General features: G+C 47.5%; 1 protein-coding gene across 5 annotated transcripts in view; it reads right to left on the bottom strand.

Annotated features, from left to right (window-relative positions):
- The window catches only part of MTCL1 (microtubule crosslinking factor 1), a 117,573-nt gene that overhangs the window by 33,564 nt on the left and 65,282 nt on the right, over positions 1 to 18,727 (bottom strand). For 3 of the 5 annotated variants that reach the window (XM_063077033.1, XM_063077036.1, XM_063077038.1), the window contains exons 5-7: positions 12,607 to 13,902; positions 11,325 to 11,480; positions 2,781 to 2,903 (exon numbers count right to left, since the gene is read on the bottom strand). In XM_063077033.1, coding sequence (XP_062933103.1) covers positions 2,781 to 2,903; positions 11,325 to 11,480; positions 12,607 to 13,902 — 1,575 coding nt within the window. The remainder of the gene's footprint in view (positions 1 to 2,780; positions 2,904 to 11,324; positions 11,481 to 12,606; positions 13,903 to 18,727) is intronic. The other 2 variants (XM_063077035.1, XM_063077037.1) reach the window with 1 other exon arrangement.

The following is an 18,727-nucleotide window of genomic DNA, read 5'->3' as shown; positions in this document are numbered from 1 at the left end:
GTATGGTTTACAGCTGACTTGAATTTCATTTAAGTAAATTCCATTTCCCCCTGTACATGGGCTTGGCACATGACAACTGTAAAGAAAAAATAAGTGGAAATCCTTCCCCTTTACTGCCTGAATCCCCTAGTGCCCCCCATCCCCTGACTGGAAGTGGACCCCAAACTGATGGAGAGTGAGCAGTCGGGCAGAAGGAATTCTTTTCCGATGTGCAGGACTTGGCTGCACACAACGGTAGGTAGTTTGATAACCCATTTCCACCCTGAAGACTGAAAACATTCCTATTAGATATGTGTATCTTTTAGGGAAATAAAAGTGTTGCTGAAAAAGAAATGTCTTCCCTCTTGACATTATGTTTCTGTTATTTAAACACTCGTATAGGCACTATTCCAAGCAACAATTATCATCAATACTAACTAAGCAAAAGAGTGTGAATAAGATCTTATTTTGCAGTTAAGGGCACAAGAATAAAACCTACAGTAGCTAATGAGATATATGGGATCAAAGCTCTGTCTTCCATAGAACAAAAAAAGGGTCAGAATGCCAGCCTCACCGATTCCAACTGAACTCTCCTAATTTAATGCTCCCTCATATGCCAAAAGCCAAGGCAGTAATTTTTTTTTTACCCCTAAAGAACTAGATTAATTCTCAGAAACCATAACAATAGGACCATGGCTGCCTGAGGGCAGTACCAACACGGCCGATGTCCTTGCTAAAGGCCAGTGAAAGGTGCCAGGTGGCTCTGGAGAGGCCTGCGGATCTGAGCAACACCTTGCGTGGCCGCTGTCATGATACCTGATCTGCTTGGACGTCAGGCTGAAATAACAGAACAACAACAGTTTTATTCCTCATCTCAGTGGCCCCAGAGTCCCACCACTGGTTCTCCCCCATGGACACAAGCATGGGACAAGCGGGACAGGGCAGCCTGGCGACTGCAAATCTGACCTCTGTGAGTTGCAGGCAGTGCTGTCTTAGCCAAATGCCGCATGAAGAGACCACGCGGCCCTTGCTGGGCTGCTGCGGATGTGCGACAAGGCACAATGTGCACGCGGGGAGGGGTGTTCTCTTGTCTCTTCATCTGCAGCACCGTGCAGGCCCTCCTGGAAATGCTCCCTCCCGGCTGGCTCTCTGACTTCCCTCCACTGCCTTCTCTGCTTCTTTCTGGTCCATGGCTCCAAGCGCTTCCCAAAGTCTCAGAGCTCAGTCCTCTGCCCTCGGGGGACACGTTCCCTTCCCCTCTGACCAAGCCTGGGGGAATCTCCCCACCTCCAAAGCTTCTTTAACACACTCCTTTCTGTGAGTCCATGTATGAAGACCGTGGAACCCTGCCATTTTGTTATCAGCATCTCCAGCAATGAATTCACTTTTCAAACAATTTTAGGTGTAATGCAAAAATAATTTTTTAATTACTTAGGAATTTATCTTTCAAGTAATATGAAATTATTTTCATTTGGTAATGGCATGTAAAACTAGACCTATAAATGAAACATTTAAGCAGGGTGTGCATCTAGTGGTAGAGGTCAGCAGAGAATAGTTAGGCCCTTGCTTCCAGCTGTGACCTCCCTAAGCTGCAGTGTGCAGAAGGCACGTCCTTAATCAGTTTGTGACCCAGTTAGAGCACATGGCCACAGTCAACATGGGGGCTTATGTACAGCACACACTGCTTGCCCAAAATAAGTCTTGGATATACCCAATATCTTATTTTATCTTATTTTAATATCATGCACTTAAAAATACCATGGTGCCCTATTCAAGGTCAACTGCTTTGTTTGGTTTTAAAGATCCAGCTACCTTCAAGAACAAATATAAGGGGGTTCTATCAGCGATGGCAATTCTGAACCCAGATATCTGTTTGCAACTTAATTAGATGCCTGGTGGCAGGGCCTGGACTGTCCTCAGGGGGCCTGGGGCAAGAAGTGCCTGCATCTGCAAATCCCTTCTACTAGCAACTCTGGGAAAGAATTCTGTGGATAAAAGACAATTAGCCAGTAATAGGTTATGCTAAAATACAGTCCGTGGGTTCCGCATCCATGGATTCAACCAACCGCAGATCAAAAGTACTTGGGGAAAAGAAAGAAGGATGGTTGCGTCCGCATTGAACACATATAGACTTTTTTTCTTGTTACTATGCCCTAAAACAATACAGATTAAAAACTATTTGCATAACATTTACATTGTATTAGGTATTAGAAGCAATCTAGAGATGATTTAAAGTATATGGGACGATGTGGTGGGTTATAGGCAAATACTAGCCATTTATGTCAGGGACTTGAGCATCTGCTGGTTTTGGTATCTGCAGGGGGTCCTGGAACCAATCCCTCTAGATACCGAGGGACGACTGTAACTAGCAGTTAATCAAGCTACAGCTCAATTAGTGGCAGTTTTTTGAAGATAACCGTTTTGACTAAGTTGATGTTTCTATCAGAAAATTCACCTGACATTGACAAAAGTGACCTGCACTTTCCTGTGCAGCTGCATTTAAGGCCTGTATTTTACGTTAGTGTGCTGGTTGGAATGGCTGCAGGAAAGTTCAGATCAGACATGAGGAAGACCTTCCTGAGACCCCAATGCAGATATTGAAAAGCATGCTACAGAGCAGAAAGGCAGACCTCTATCTTTACGGGGCATCTGAGAGGGGCAGCTTGACTGGGGGACTTGCCACATGCCTGTGAATCCAGCCACCTGTACACATACGGAGTTCTTGTCAAACGCATCCTGACATTCTCCTCACAGGCTCTCAGCCCAAGAAGCAGTCGTGGTGAAATCTGTTGAATATTTACCTTACGGATCTTGTCTGTAAAGGTCTCTGTCTCCTCTTGACGCAGTCTGGCCGCCTGCGCGAGCTGACCCTGTAGCTCTTCTATCGATACACTCTGCTCAGGTAAAACGGGGGGGCCCCTGAGCTGATCAGTGGGATAAAGGAAGGGGTTTAGTGGAAATAAGACTTCTGCCTGAGGTGGCAACGCAGGACAGACATCCGCACAAGCCAGGACACACAAGGAGTGACAGAGCACGTGCGGCGGCTGCAGCTGTGGAGACTGTGGCCCTGGGACTCCTGGTAAGGGGAGGCTCACCACCTGAGCCCGGGCTTCTGGGCTCCACAGCTCCCACGCTACCCGGTGAAGGACAGCTCCACCTGCCCTTCCTCTCAGCTAGGAGGCCAGGTGGGGAAGCGAGTGCCAGTCACTGGAACTTCACCCACCACGACGACCACACAGCAGGCTGAGAGAAGGAAGCCAGGGAACACCAGAGCTGGTTTTGCTACCACAGCAGCTTCTGGATGGTTTCAAAATGCACCAGGGGCGACCAGAGCTTGGCGATTACATCTGGGTTGGGCATGATCACCTATCACACCTATCACACAGTGGGCATCTTGGACTCAAACTCTGAGTCATATAGGGTCTTTCTCGGTTGTATAATTAATTGGTTCATATGCTTTCTTATTATGGTTTTTCCTGCCCACCCGAGGGTGCCTCTCTTTTATCCTGGTAGTCTGACCCTGGGTGCTTTGGGAGCCTGGGGTGGAGCCCCTTCAATTAGACCGATGGTTTCAACTGTCTGTGTTGCCTAAGGGGACTCATTCGAAGGCCTACTTATTACACTTTAGGTTAAAAAATAGGTAAAGGAATCCGTATTATTATTTTTATTGGTAAAGTCTATCTTTTATGTCTTTTATGTCCAAATGGCAATGATAGAGGGCTCAGAGTCACTATTTTTGAAGTAAAATGTATTTTTTAGAGATGGAAACGCTGTTATACTAAAAATCTCAGGCATTATTACAATTTAAGCATGGCATTTTACCCACTGGTTTATGCTACTTGAGCATAAGTGATTTATAAAACTGGGAATTAGAGTGGATTTCTGTAATAAAAAATGTGCCATTTCCCTAGTTCATTCTGATGACCTTTGACTAGCTGTTACTTCTTACTGAGAATACTGTTTGTCCTAATCTGAAGTTACCTGCGTTGTCTCATGAGTGAAGATCATACCCCACAACAGGAAATGCAGAAAATAACAGAGCGGAGCCCTTTCCTCGGCATAGGGGATAACAGAGAGAGTTTACAGAAAAATGGAGATAGAGAAAACTAGAGACACTGGGGATTCGCCAACTTTGGTATAACATTTTGAAAACTAGAGATTTAAACTCACCCTTCTTTCAAGAAACTCAAGAACTTCTGGAACATTAAACGCTTCTGTGATTTGCTAGTTCTTAGACACTGTTAACATTATAGGTTTTTTTTTTTTATATGTATTAAGCAGTATTTCAGGCTTACTTTGAAAAGAGGCGTTTCTCTACAAGTTCAATTTACCCAATTTTTCATTTCTGCAAGTTTTAATTTCATTGTTTTTTAAATAAGCATGGTCTTTTACAGTAGCAACTTACTATTTTCTCATGTTTGCTTGCTTTTAATAGTTTTTTTGAACACTTATTTTATAGTGTCTACCTGATATTATCTGAAGGTCCTGGAGTTCAAAACTGCAATTTGCTGTGTCTGCCAACTATTGCTTCTGGTGGATGTTTTTTACTTGTGTTTGAGGTTTTGCACTGTGAATTCATCTTCAAGGGGTGGCTATCAGATCTCTTGTGTGACCTGGGTTGAAAATGTGCCTCCAGATTGGTTCTGTGTTTGCAGAAGCCAGCAACATCACATACATTCCTTTCCTTGAGGATTCCTGGACCAAATAGGTAACATCAATTCAAAAGCCTGCTCTGGTGAGAGGAACAGCTGTAGCTCCTCCTCCTGGACCAGGGCCCATGCTGGGGGGACAAGTATCCTTGTTGCCTCCCTCCCCGCAGGACCAGTAGGCAGATGTTTTTCCTGCTTGTTAATTTCTTTCCCTGCCGGGGTTGGCCCCAAGGCCCTGTCTCCTGTTCCCGTGGAGCTGTTGAAACTCAAGTCTCCTTGAGTTTTGGCAACTATCCCCGTAATCCACCCAACTGAAGGCCACAGATAGTGCTCTGATTTTCAATTCTGAAGTCAATTCCAACCCTTGAAGATTTCCCTAACTTTCTTGGATTCAGCTATATGTTTAAAAGGATATTTTATATTTGATGCAGCATTCTATTCAACAAATATTTATGGAGCACCTACAGTGCTAGGCATAGGCACTGTCCAGAACACTGAGGATATAGCAGTAAATAAAGCTGCCAAAACCCCTGCCCTCAGGGGCTTCCCTTCTGGCGTTTTAGGTGTTTTGTACAGGAATGTTTGCAAGTCACCTAGGCCACTCTACTGCTAGCTTTGCTTTATAGATACACATTACTCTATACACTTAAAATGTGAAAATCTTCCCATATTTTAATTAGGTACTAATTGGATGCTAGCCAAAAGCTTTGTATTATTAGATGTTAAAATGGATGTCCTGATCAAGCTTATATTTAAGAAGAGCGAAGATCTACTTTGGCTTCTATATATTACACTATTTAGTTTGATTTTAATCTTACTAAATTATGTATATATACACACACGTCATTTTTATTGTAAACAAATATATGCGCCTCATACTCCAGCATCATTTGATTAAAAATGTGCTCTTCTGTTTGAACCACACCTTTGAAGTGTCACAGAAAAGGATGCTTGAGGTCCCATGAGTTTGTTCATCTGGGGCTTTGATCTCCTACAGGTGCTCCAGTGTCATCTGCATAGACTATTGCCTGGTCAACAGCAGAAACTTCTAGATCCTCCTGATCTATTAGAAGTTTCGTTTTCTTCTATTGTACATTTTTGCTAATAGAATATTAAAACTCCTACAGACAACTAACTGCTCCTAGCCGGGATGCCAACGTCACTCCAGTGTCACAAAGAACAAAATACACTCTATGGCAAAAGTTTTAGTCTAGAATCATTAGAAGTACTGCCACACAACTGCATACAATCACAGACATTTGGAGAAAGTTGTCACATGACACATACATTTCCTCCAGAAAAATAAGTACTTTCGTTTATCACCAAATCCCCAAAGATTTGACTCTAAAAACCATCCTTTGCTCACTTATCTAAGATTCTTATTATACATCAAACAACTTCATCTTGCTCTCTGTTAAGGCAATTTATTTAAACAAATTCCATCCTCACTGTTTCTGAGGCTGTGGAGACATTCATTTTCACACCTCCACCAACCTTCCCCTGTGTTATTTTTCTGGAGCCATTGCCATGTCTTCCCCCACAGAGTTGTGTCCCATGCTGATTTACGCTGCTAATTTCCTGAATACCTCCAGAGAAAGTAGCTGATAAATTACCTTCCACACCTAAAGAAGATAACTTCACTACCTCAACAAACAAAAAAAGAAATGCTGTTCATCAGACTCACTATACTGCCTAGCAGTGCTTCTTACTCTAGGACTCGATTCTGTCTCCACTATCATGACTCCATTTTCTGGTGAGTTCCATTTGGTCCTGGTCAGTTTTGTCACCACTTCTTTCAAAAGTGGTATAGGACGTCAATACATTGTGTACAAATACTTGGCATAAAACCCCATGTAATTTTATTGTGGCAGTATGTCACAGCTGAGACATAAGGGATCACAAATGCTTTGTGTGCTTCCTTGATTAAAGGATAAGAGGAGGAGCCAGGAAGAAGAGCTCTTTGAGATTTCTGACCCAGAAACTCAATCCTCTGGGCACAGGCTTGGTTTCATTTATATCTGAAATCTGACCGGTGTCCTTGCTTGGCTACTTCTCATTCAGAACTATTTTTAAAGTGCCTTGCACATTCCAAACCAAACATCCTACACGGTGTCCTCTCTTAAATGTGAACCTCTCATTAGATCTGCTGGGAACTCTAAAAGCAGAGTCAGAGGAGGATCCCATGCACAGTGTAAGAATCCTGCTGGCATCTACTGACATGAACAGACAACAAGGATAGTTGTCCTTCTGAAGTCTGTTTTGTAAAGCAGTTAGTTTTTGTGTGGTTGCATTAATGGGTTAGTGGATGTTGGTGGGTTCTAACTTCAGCTTGCTCTGGCTCTGGCTGTTTTTTAAAATGCTGGGCTCAGATATACCATTCCTTTCCTAGGTTTACTGAATGGGGGCATCTGAGCAGCAAGCCTCCTATACTACACAGATTTGTTGTCTGGTGAAAATGCATAACGAGGATGCACTGTTTCTTTTTCTCCTTCTTGTTATTACTGCTGCTGCTGGTACTACAATTACTAGTAATCATAGTTTTTAACCTGACCAAAATACCCCAATATTCAAAAATAACAACTTATCTTCCTTTCCCCAAATATGAAAATCCATAAGGCAAGAAACACAAAAGGCATTCCACAAATGCAACTTGAGAAATTGATCCTTTTGAAACATTTTTGCTTAAATTCAGAAAGCTGTTTCTTCTTTGATGCCACTGATACTAGGTGTCCTATCAGGCTCCCCTCCCGTACTCCAGAGGAAGGAAGGTCAAACATCTAAAGGAGAGTCACATGTGTACAGCAGTAGTTGGCTTGAAGACAAAATTAGTGGGTATTTAAAGGCCAACGTAAGAGGGAGCAAAGAAAACTGCTAGCAGCACATCAACCCCCTCCTTGGCCTCATTCTAGGTATGTGTCCATGTTTTTCTCTTCCCCAGTCCTTCTGCAGAGTCTGTGAGCTTCGGCACAGAGCAGCTTCCTGGTTGGGCTGCCCTGCTAACTTAGGGGAGCTTTGGGTTGTTTCCATTCTGGCCTCATAGGAAAGCAATTGTTGGCAGTAAATTCAGGGACATTTCCATTAAAAGGCTGTTAAGAGTTCTGCTCCCTAGATTGTCCATTGTACAATTCTGTAACACAATGTGACAGTCAAAGACCAAACCAACGAGGTGGTCAGAGTGACATCTGCACCTGGGACAGAGCAGCCTCCCCACCCAGGCTCTATGAGGGATGTACATTCAGCTCCTCTAATAGAAGGAAACACTATGGAGGTATTACAGTGGCTCCAGAACATGCTTTCTTTATATTTTAAAATAGAATGTGTTTGCATAATTCAGTTTTCTCTTCTGTGTGAAATGCCTTCATGAATAAAAACGTTAGAACAAAGAATGTTGAACTCCTGATTAACATTATTTTCCCTTCTAGGAAATAATGTTCCCTAGACCTTGCCCTTCACTATTGAGTTTTTTAGTTTCTCATTAAAATATATGAAATTAAAGGAAACTAGACAGACGTTTACAAGAAGAACCATCCAAGTCAGGCTGATTGTACAACTTGAGTGATGTGTTTCAAAATACATCCCAACAGGAGCCACAGGGTCGGCACTGACCCCCTGCTGCTCAGTGCTGCAGCCCCCAGGGACATGGTGGGGATGTGATGGGAGAGAGGACTGGAGCAGGCTCAGGGAGACTGTTCTAGATGCCATGCTGCCACCAACCAGCTGCAGGTACTGGCAAGCCATGTCACTCCTCGGGCCTCATTTTTTCCATTTGCAGAATGAAAGAATTACTGCCAGCCCTCCGTGTCCATGGTTTCCACACCCATGGATTAAACCAACCTCAGGTTGAAAATATTTGAAAAAAATTATTGTGTCTTTCCTGACCATGTATAGACTTTATTTTCTTGTCATTATTCCCTGAACAATACAGTATAACAACTATTTGCCTGCCATCTACACTATACTAGGTATTTTAAGCAATCAAGAGATGACTTAACGTATACGGAGGATGTGCCTAGGTGATGTGCAGCACTTCACCATTTCATATTAGGGACTTGAGCATTGCGGAATTTGGTAGCTGCAGGAGGTCCTGGAACCAATCCCCCACAGATATGGAGGGATGACTAGTCAGAAGATCTGATGTTCCCTTCTGAGCTGTGTTGTTCCTGTGTGGTCACATGCACCAACTAACTCTGCTAATCTACCTCTTGTGGAGGTTTGTGTCCCTCAATATTCAGTTTGATTCAACTAAGTATTTTTCTTTCTCCATATTACTGCCAGTTCCTGAAGCTATACAATGCTCTCATGAATGTGGCGACTTATCCTAGCTCCAGCATTGTACAGTAAGGACCCAGGAAGAATCTAGAAAGAGAATGCTCTCTGACACAGAGTTTAACTAAACGAGGTTATGTGTGACATGCTTCGAACCATGGAGCCCCTGTGAAGGGAGCTGCCCCTGGGAAGGGAGCAGTGGCTCTGGTAAAACAGTCCATCAAAGGGAAGAGGGCTGCCGTGTGCAGCGGAATTATGCTTCTGGCCCAGGACGGGGGACAGCCAGTAGAAAATAAGAAAGGGCTATAGTGGTCCCAAAGAAACTGGTCCCATGACTAGGCAGCTGCGGTGCCCCTCCCCTCCTGGCACACACTGCCTCTCTTTACTATCTATCCTACTTTACATTGGCACAGCACTTGGCACTTTTTAAGGTACTTCATTCAGCAGCTCATTTACTCTGAGAACATAAGGCAGGCAGGGCAGTATTTTTGCTCCCGTTTTACAGATGAGAAAACAGGCCCAGAGACTTAGCTGAAAAACTGAGCTAGTAATGGCCACAGCTGGGCTAGAGCCCAGGGTCCCCGATGCCTAGGCAGGGCCAATTCCAGAGCAGCATGACCTCCCTGCTAGAAACTGCTTGGTGGTGCGAGTTAACCGCAGGCTGGGAAATGTGTCTTCCAGAGGTTTCCATCCTGCAGGGGGACCACTCAAGCCACTGGTGATATGCATGATTGTGTGTCTGTTGCTGGCCAAGCAATCAGCATGCTCAGATGAAAAGCCCTGTGCCACATGGGCTGACAATGTGCTTCCATGAAAGTTCCACAGTCCTGAGACACTAAATCACTACCTCCATGGGAAACATGGGAGTGCCCTCATCCCTGGCTATTCTGTTTTAGTTTTGATGTAAAACCTAGGAATATCTTATTTGCAATTCTGGAAAGAGAATACTCTGAAGGTGATATGCTGTAATACATATACAACTCTGTCCAAAGATGGTGTTCAGAAAATCTTAAAAAAAAAAAAAAAAAAAAAATGCTTATTCTGGGTACTCTAACTGGCAGGGCCCCAGGCACCATCCTGCTCCCTAGACTGCCCAGCGCTCCACACAGCATGCTGGGATTCAGCTTGCTTTCTAGGAGATTGGCACCAACGTGTGCTTGGTGCTTTGGCATGAAGAATGTGTCCTTGTTACTCCTCCATGTGATCCACATTTCCTTTCCTGTGGGGCATGAACCTGATGCTACCTTCTCAGGTGGCCCGGCCTCTGCCCAGGTCACATAAGGATGGTGGGATTGCACAGGATGTTTCAGAAACCTTTTTTTTGTTTCTATTTAAGCTTTTTAGGGGCTGTTTTCATATTGTGTGCCCAATCTCGAGGGTAGAGATATGACCCACTCTCATACAAGGCAAGGAAAAAAGCCCCAAACTAAAGGTATTTGAACTCATATGGATAAGGGGCAATCTCACTGCACCTCATCTGACAATGGGACCCGCAGCCTAACTGAGTCAGCAGCAGCAGATGGAGCTGCAAGCCCCAGCCTGCCCCAGCCTGCCCCAGCCCGCGTGCTCTGTTCACTTCATTTCCTGGCTTTGCTGCTGCGGGAGCTTGTTTGCTTCTGGCTGTTAGTCCTCCCCACCTCGCTCATTCCTGCCCTGTGGGAGCCTCTCCCATGCCTCGGAGCTAAGGGCTAACAGCCCCACGGGGACTGGGACATTAAGAATCTTCATCAATATCTGGGAGAAATTATAGTCCTTTTATAATGAAGAATATGTGGCTCCAGCCCTGCCAATACCCTTACTTGACCAGAAGGTCAGAGCTTTCACTCTTACAGAGCTTTCACTCTTACAGGACTGCTGACAACTGTGGCAGGGACTAGAGCTCTGTGTACATGGGTTACTATGGCAACAGAGACTGCTGAGGACCCACAGGTCAGGACTGGACTTCCCTGATTCCATCAAATGGCTGGAACAATGTCACCAGAAACCATGGGTCACACAAGACACAGGCAATGAAGAACTAGAAAGGGAAACCTGAAGGAGTTTCCTCCAGACTAGGAAAGATCATGCTTGGTTTTCATCCCTACTTGCCCAGCTACTGGACAAGATGCCATTGAATGTTCACAAATGTCACACCTCTAGGTGCCCATGGGCCCCTGGGGAAACAGGCCTACAGGGGATGGTGCCTGCGGTAAGCCATGACTCCTGTCAGACAAGTGCGGCAGTTCACCTGCACACAGCTGAGTACACCCTCCAGGAATTCCAGTTCCATGCAACGGATGTGACTCTGGGTAAGTTCCAGCCAGTTCCACATCTCTCTGCTGTGTTCCCTAAGAGCCTTGTCCCAGGTAGGAAACATCACACAGCCACACAGCCATAGAGTGGTGGGAGGGTGGGGGTGGGTATAGTAGTGGGGCCCACCAGCTTGCTAACCTCTAGATGGAAGCAGCTCTGGCCTCCCGGCTTGCGGCTCCCGGTGTCCCCATCAGCCCGGCGGTGCAGCTCCTGTGTGGCTCGGAGGCTCAGGCTGTCCCACTCGTCCCCGCCGTCCTGACCCAGCTGCCACTCCAGCTGGTCTCTCAGTTTGGACTGTTAGGTGCACGGGAGGGATTTGTTTTTGGTTTTTGTTTTTAATTTTAAGCAGAAAACAAAGGATACGGTGGTAGGAGTGGAGGGGGGACAAAGAAAACAAAAATGGGTAAAGTGGACGACTGAAAAAACTACCAGACAAAGAAAAGCGTGAATAGAAAAGCCAACTTAACTACAGTGACATAAGAGAGTGAAGCAAAGAGAACCAAGATGAGGATGAGCAAAAGGATGGGCTGAAACATCTGGAAAGCAAAACGAGGAAGGGGAGAGAACGCAAATACTGGTTATGAGGCACATGCGATGGGGATGCGGGAACAAGACTCGACTGCAAGCACGCCACCCATGAAGGATACAGACACAAGGCTCTTCCTTCCTTACTTGTGGGTTGGCAGCAAAAGCCATGATCCAGGGCAGCAGCTGGGCCATGTGCCCATGGGGAAACGCAGGGGACGCATCCTCGAAGGGCCTCCACTCTGCCCTCACTCTGCTGGGGAGGGCGGCAGGAGCCCACAGCCACGACATTTTCCATCACAACATCCTTCTCTCCCAAGTGCTCTCTCCCCATTCTGGCTACTCTTCCAGCGGGAGTGGGTGAGCCTGGGCTGCCTAGGGCTTTGCAGAACTGCCCTGGGTCCCTCTGGTAATCAACCCAAGTAGGGATGCGGACGCTTGTTAGCAAGTCTGCTAATTATCCTGACTGTCCCGTGTTTGTCTGACACTCGTCTTTGCTTCTTCATCAGGGCAGCTGGTTGTTTGAAACACCAAGGGAAGTGCACGGATGGGCTGCGTCACCCCTATGGCTGCACGGATGGGCTGCGTCACCCCTATGGCTGCCACTGGGCTTAGCCTTGTGTCATGAGAGGACCTCTAAGCCACAAGCAGAGGCGCAGTTAAAAATAAGAGAGAAAAAAGGGCAAAGAAATGAGGAAACAAAAGAGAACTTTAAAACAAAGCAAAAAAAGAAACCCAACCAATAGAAAGGGTTTGGCTGACCCTCGAGGCTTTAGTGTAAGGCAGGAGTGAAATCGCAGCCAAGCAGCCTGAGCAGCACGAGCCCCAGCGCAGCACCGCCAGCGAGCAGGAGCAGTGAGACGCAGCAGGGACGTGGGGCCGCCAGCCCCCTTACCTGCAAGTCCAGGCCCAGCTCCTTCCCCAGGGTCCCGATGGGAGAGTCCCGGGATGCGGAGGTGGCAGTGGACAGGAAGCTGGAGGACTCCGTGAGGTGGGGCAAGGGCGACAAGCCGTCGCCCACCCGGGTCACCTGCTCCAGGAAGGCCTGCAGCTCCTTCCTGAAGGCCTTCATCTTGGCGTTGACGGTCTCCAGCAGGGTGGGCTCACTCTGGCACCCCTCGCCCCGCTCCCCTTTGCCCTGGACACCAGGCCCTGGTGGCAAGGTGTCCCGGATGAAGCGGTCGGTGTCCGCGAGGAGGCGCTCCACGGTCCGCTCCAGCCGCTGGGCCTCGTGCCTTATGGTCACCAGGCAGTCCAGGTCCTCCCGCGCCCGCAGGAGCTCCGCTGTGCTTGGCTCGCTGGCCTCCGATGGCTTCCCGCTCCCAAAGCCCGACGTCTTCTCAAACATCTCCTCCGAGTCACTCTCCCCACCCACGGGGCCCTCCCGCTTGGGCTGGGGCGGGCGGCCCTCCTCGCTGTCACTCTCCTTCTTGCCCACGTCGCTGTCAGCGTCGCTGTCCCGGGGGCTTGGGGCCCGCAGCCCCAGGTGAGCGGCCAGATCGCAGCGCTGGACGCTGGACAGCAGCACGCGATTCTCATACTGCAGCTTGAGCACCTTCCCGCTGAGCTCGCTGATCTGCAGCCTGGCTGCCTGCAGCTCCTCCTGCAGGGGGGGCCCGCCGCCGGCGCCCCGACCCACGCTGTCCCCAAGCCACGCCGGCTCCAGGCGGGGCTCGAACTTGAACTTGCTCAGCTCACGGGTCAGCTGCCGGTTGTGGTCTTCGATCTCGGATATGGACCTCCGGAGCAGCTCCGCTTCCTCTTCTACAAACTGCAGGTGCCGGCGCAGCTCCGCCGAGGAGTCTGGGGAGTCGCCGAAGGGTGAGGTCGGGATGCTTGGCACCGGGTCCCGGCCAGCGCCCTCGCGCTCCTGTGGGCCCCTCATGTCCTCCATCTCCGCCTTGAGGCCTCGGTTCTCCACCTCTAGCTCCACGATCTTCCTGCCCAGGATGTTGGCTTCCTCCTCCACCAACTTCAGCCGCAGCTTCAGCTCCGCCTCCCGGGTGCTGGGGGGCCCGCCGGCCTCCCTGGTCGGGAGGGGGCTGTCCACGTCGCCGTAGAGGGACTTGTACTTCTGCAGCTCCTGTTCCAGTTCGTCTTTCTCCCTTCCTAGTTTGGCCATCTTTTTGCGCATCAGGGAGGCTTCCTCTTTGGCAAACTGAAGCTGGCACTTCAAATCCGCACTGTCATCCTGCCAGGAAAGAACAGCCAGAGAGGAAGGTTATTAGAAAATACCAAATGTTCTGTTTGTGATGACCCCCCCTCACGCCTCATCCCCAGCACACACGCAAACACAAACACCAGTGTTCTGTCAGTGCTGTGGGGTCACATTGAGAGGAGCCAAGACAAAGCACAGGTGGGCCCAGGGGCTTCACGAGGGGACCAGGGAAAGGCCTATGGTTTGTTGCTTTATCACAGAAACGGAAGAAACCAAAAAAACTAGTTTGGAAAGACGTGCACAGGAAAACCATAATATGATCATGATGAAGGAGAAAATCAAATGAAACCAACACCCACCAGCTGGGTGACCTCTCCTTCACGTGTGGATCCAGTCTGGTTAATCACCAGCCCCTCGCTGCAGCCTGGTGAAGGCAGGCAGGGTTCAAGGGCACTTCCACCATGTCGCCACTCACTCCCTCATTCAGGCAGCCGGCAATCCACAAGGTACTAACAGCAGCCCAGCTTTCCACTGATTTGCAGAGGTACCTGAGATGGGGCAATTCACCTCTCCCCCTCTGTTTCCTCATCCTCAGTGTACCACAAGAATGACATGAGGACAAAATAACGAGATGACGGGCATGAGGGTGCTTTGGAAGTCGAGATGCTGAGTTGGTACCACGCTCTGATGATGAGTGTACACTGGTTACTGCAAACCGAGACACCTAGGCTACTCACTCCCTCTCACTTGCAAGCGCAGTGTCAGAACCTTTGGCTATGTTCCTTTCCCTTTAGCTGCTGTAACACAGCAGGAAATGAAACTCACAGACCCAAGGCAAGGAGTTGTGTTGGATGGAATCAAGTGTTTCAAAACCTGAGAACTGGTTGTGATTGGAATACCAGAGGACTCTGGAGGTTCCCACAGCAAACTATGCTGCTCACAGCCCACAATGCTTGGTTGAGGTCAAGAATGCACTTTTCGGACCAACCAGAAAGTAGACTTTGCTTTGCTAGTGTAGGTCTCTATGCTCTGAAGCTCCGTGATGCTCTGTCTTGGTCTTACAAAAATGTTTTACTAGTCACACTAAGCAATGGAAAAAATGACCAATTTCATGAACAATTCCTCTTTGATTGGCTATCAGATGTCCCAAAAGGCTGAAGAGGACAAAAACTTCAGCAAAGGCTTCCCCATCACACAGAGACACTGTCCACAGAGCTCCGACAGTCAAACCCAGTTGGCCTCAGGGTCATCAAACTGCCCTCCAGGTTGTCCACCATTCTCTGGAACAAGTAAACCGTCTGAAAGGGAATTAACTCTTTCAGATCATCTCTTGTACTCAAAGGGTCTGGTAGAGTCAATGCAGCTCTCATGCTTGCAGAGCAGGGCTTTCTCTGACTTATTCTTGCTGCACACTCACCATTTGGTAGAAAGATAAAAATATCTCCCTTGGTGCCTCCCAGTTTTCCTCCTCCCACCCTGCCTTGACTACTCCCTCACCACAAACCCCACGGAAAGGGACAAAAGTGACATGACAAGGAAGACCCAGGAAAAATCCATGGCAAAGTGTACAGCCAGTACCACAAGGAAAGCACACCCTGATGCTGTCTGTGCGCATGCAGACGGATGACGTTCCCACTGTCATCCTCCTAGCTGAGGATGAAACCAGTCCTGCTGGACTTGGGGTCAAACATGCTGCCCAGAGCCCCAGCTCTGTCTCCACTACTGCCCAGGAGACTTGGGCTGATCACAGAGAGCTGGTGAACCTGTCTCCTTATGTCTAAAGCAGGATGCCCTATCAAGCACAAGGTCATTGTGAAGTCAGCTGAAATAATGTACAGCAAAGTGGTTTGTAGTTAGTAAATCACCATATTCTAGCTCCCTGAAATTAACTTTCTTCTTTGTCTAAAACGTAATTAATGTTGGGGAACTATGCTTCTTTCCCCCTCTTTGCGCATTAGGAGAATGATATATAAATGTCACATGGTCTTTGAGTTCTGAGAACTTATCACATTAAGGATTTGATTTGGTTTGGTTTTGGTTAGGTAGACAGAGAAAGCATTTCTGTGACTAACTCGAACTTAGGCTGTCTTCCCCACTCACAGCTACTGAGCAAAATGGGTTATCATTTCTGCTGGGGTAATGTTATTTTTTTTAAAAGAGGGCCTACATCAAATACCTGGGCTATACAAGACATACATTGTGTTTAATCCTAGTACTAAAGGAAAAGCATGCTTATTTATTTGTTCATTCATTCTTTCTGCAAATATTTATTGAGTACCTACTATGTACCAGAAATTGGCATGTTACTTTTGAACACCAGCCTCTTAGAACTTTCAAAAACAGAACAATAAAAACACCTTTTCAATTTTTCTTTAAACATAGATTTGCAAGAATCTAAATACTGCATACATACAGGTCTTTGTTGTTCATATGAAGGAATGAAGTTTAAATTAAGCTAAAAACATAACCAGTGGAGATAGATTATAAATACTTCATAAATGAATTAGTTTGGGAGTTAAAACCTTGGAACAGGAAGACAGGAGAGCATCCTCAGCCCCATCATTAACTTGATAGTCAGTGTCTGTTCATTGTCCAAAATCACCTAAACGATTCCATCCCTGCCTTTGAAGCAGAGAAATCCACTGCAGCAGAGATCATTGAAGAGATCAAGTCATCCAACTACAGGGAAACTTGGCTCCACCCTCTGCCCACTTCAAGTCTGGGACTCAAGACTGGGCCAAACCAAGGGATGGGCAGGGCCACCTGTTGTGACCAATGTCCTGACCCTACTTCCACGGAAACCTGCAGCTGGTGAGGCCTTGATGTGGTGGAGGTCAGGCCAGGGAGAGACCGAGGAGGAGCTAGGGAGGGGCGGACAAGGGGCAGAGTTGCCTGCTTAGTTCGGGGAGCTTTTGTCTTGAACCGAGAGCCTAGATCAGGGACTCTTACGCCCTCTCTCCTGAGGGTCTTACCCCACAAAGTGAACTAAGAAGTTGGGTGGGGGGAGGCAGGATCTCTGAGAAGGGTTCTGAAGTACTCTCTGGAGGTTATAAGGGCTTAACTTATGCATATAGAAGATCCCACAGAGTCTGCAAATCACCTTGATTTCTGGCAACCTTGAAACTTTCACTGTCCCCTCCCACTGTCTTCACCAGAACAGTTCTCCTCAGTCTCCTTGAACCTGAACCCAGGTCTGTTAAAGCTGTAAGGTTCTACGACATACCCAACGAGCGTCTGACTTGTAGATTACCTGTGGACTGATCAAAGGCCCCGAAAGTCTTCTTGTTCCTTAAAGAAAGAACTGCACCGGCACCAGGAGTCCTGGAGTATGATGAAAGCCTGTGTCATCTCCATGCCACACCTATGCCTGCCCTACGGGCCTGCCACCATGCCTGCTGCCATTTTGAAAGACAATCCTTGAAGCCAAAGGTGTGTGTGTATTGAATGAGGGGTTGGACTTCCTCCTAGAGGTCGAGGCCCTGCAGGAGTCCGTGGGGGGGCGCCCTGGGAAGCTGAGCCCAGCCTGCTCTGAGTGGAGAAAGCCACTCCTTCTAAGATGGGGAATCACAGCCTCAGCTCAAACAGCAGTAACCATAGACTTTCTAGAACTCTGCCAAGACTTGAGGGGAGGGGTCCAGGCTGAATCCTAAGCTTAAGGACGTCAAGCTCTGGTTTCAAGAGACCATCAGAAGGCTCCAGGAATGCAATATGAAAGCAGAAGGTCCAGTCAAACTTTCCACACAGAACTGTTCCTGTTGCAGCAAAGAAGGCAAACGTGGCATGGGGGGACACTCACAGGACCACCACCATCACCACTAGCTGGAGAGGCCTTGCCAAACAACAGAAATACACCGCTCTCCGTGTATATTCTTTGGCTGGCAAGACTGCCGTCTGGCCAGCGCCCGCTCCAGCAGCGATGCCCATGTGCCTACCTTGCACCGGGGCGCCGGCTTCCTTTGAGTTTTGGCTGCGAGCCTGCAGTTCCCAAGGTGCTCCACTCCACCATTCTGCTGAACAGAAACTCCTTTCTCAAAATGCCCACAGGCTCAGGGGCAACGCACACATTCCCAGGGCTGGGGTTGCTCCCCAGGCCGTGGAGCTGCAGCTCCTGTTCTGGGCCTGTGGTTATCCACAGGTGAATGGAATTCCATGCTGTTCATCTCATAACGGGGCAGAAATTCCCCTTTTAAGGAAAAGATCTTCCCTGGGGGAGAGTCAGTACATTGAAAACATACTCTCAGCCCAGGAGGGCGTAAGAACCAGCAGTGGGCCGACGGCCTTCAATTTCCCTGTTAGTGGGTTCCAAAGTGAGATTCACGGGGGTTTTGAAGGGGTGAAAGAGAAGGGTTAATTTTCAGCATTCCTGCTGCTCACAGGAGCCTGGCTCTCCTGAATGACATTCTGGGGATCAGTGAGTTTGGAGAATGGGAAATTCCAGAGGGAATAAATAGGAGGAGAGTTCGCAGGGTCAGGGCAGCACCCAGGCCTTTGAATCCTTAGTTACTACACTTCTTGGGTCTCTCTGATTACTACTTGCTCCCAGAGTTCAGTGAGCTGATCCCCCCAACACCTTTGTTCTCTCCAACACCTAATATGTGCAGCAATTTAAAAAAAAAGAAAAAGAATCCAATAATATGACTTTTCAGAAAAGCTAAGAAAGTTTTGAAGAACACATACTGTGCACATATGAAGGGCTGAGTGTTCACCGTTTTTCAGCTAGAATGTTTTCCTTTCAATTAGTACAATTTAAGATATTGTCCAGCTTGTATATTAAAAAAAAAAACAAAACACCTCAAAACAATGGCTTATTAGCGACCCAACACTACAGTAGAGGTTCTATTTTACTGTGTGAAGGACT

This window comes from Cynocephalus volans, chromosome 13 (assembly GCF_027409185.1).
Source record: "Cynocephalus volans isolate mCynVol1 chromosome 13, mCynVol1.pri, whole genome shotgun sequence".
Classification (NCBI taxonomy): domain Eukaryota; kingdom Metazoa; phylum Chordata; class Mammalia; order Dermoptera; family Cynocephalidae; genus Cynocephalus; species Cynocephalus volans.
The sequence above is the reverse complement of the archived record's forward strand: the minus strand, read 5'-3'. Positions and strand labels throughout refer to the sequence as shown.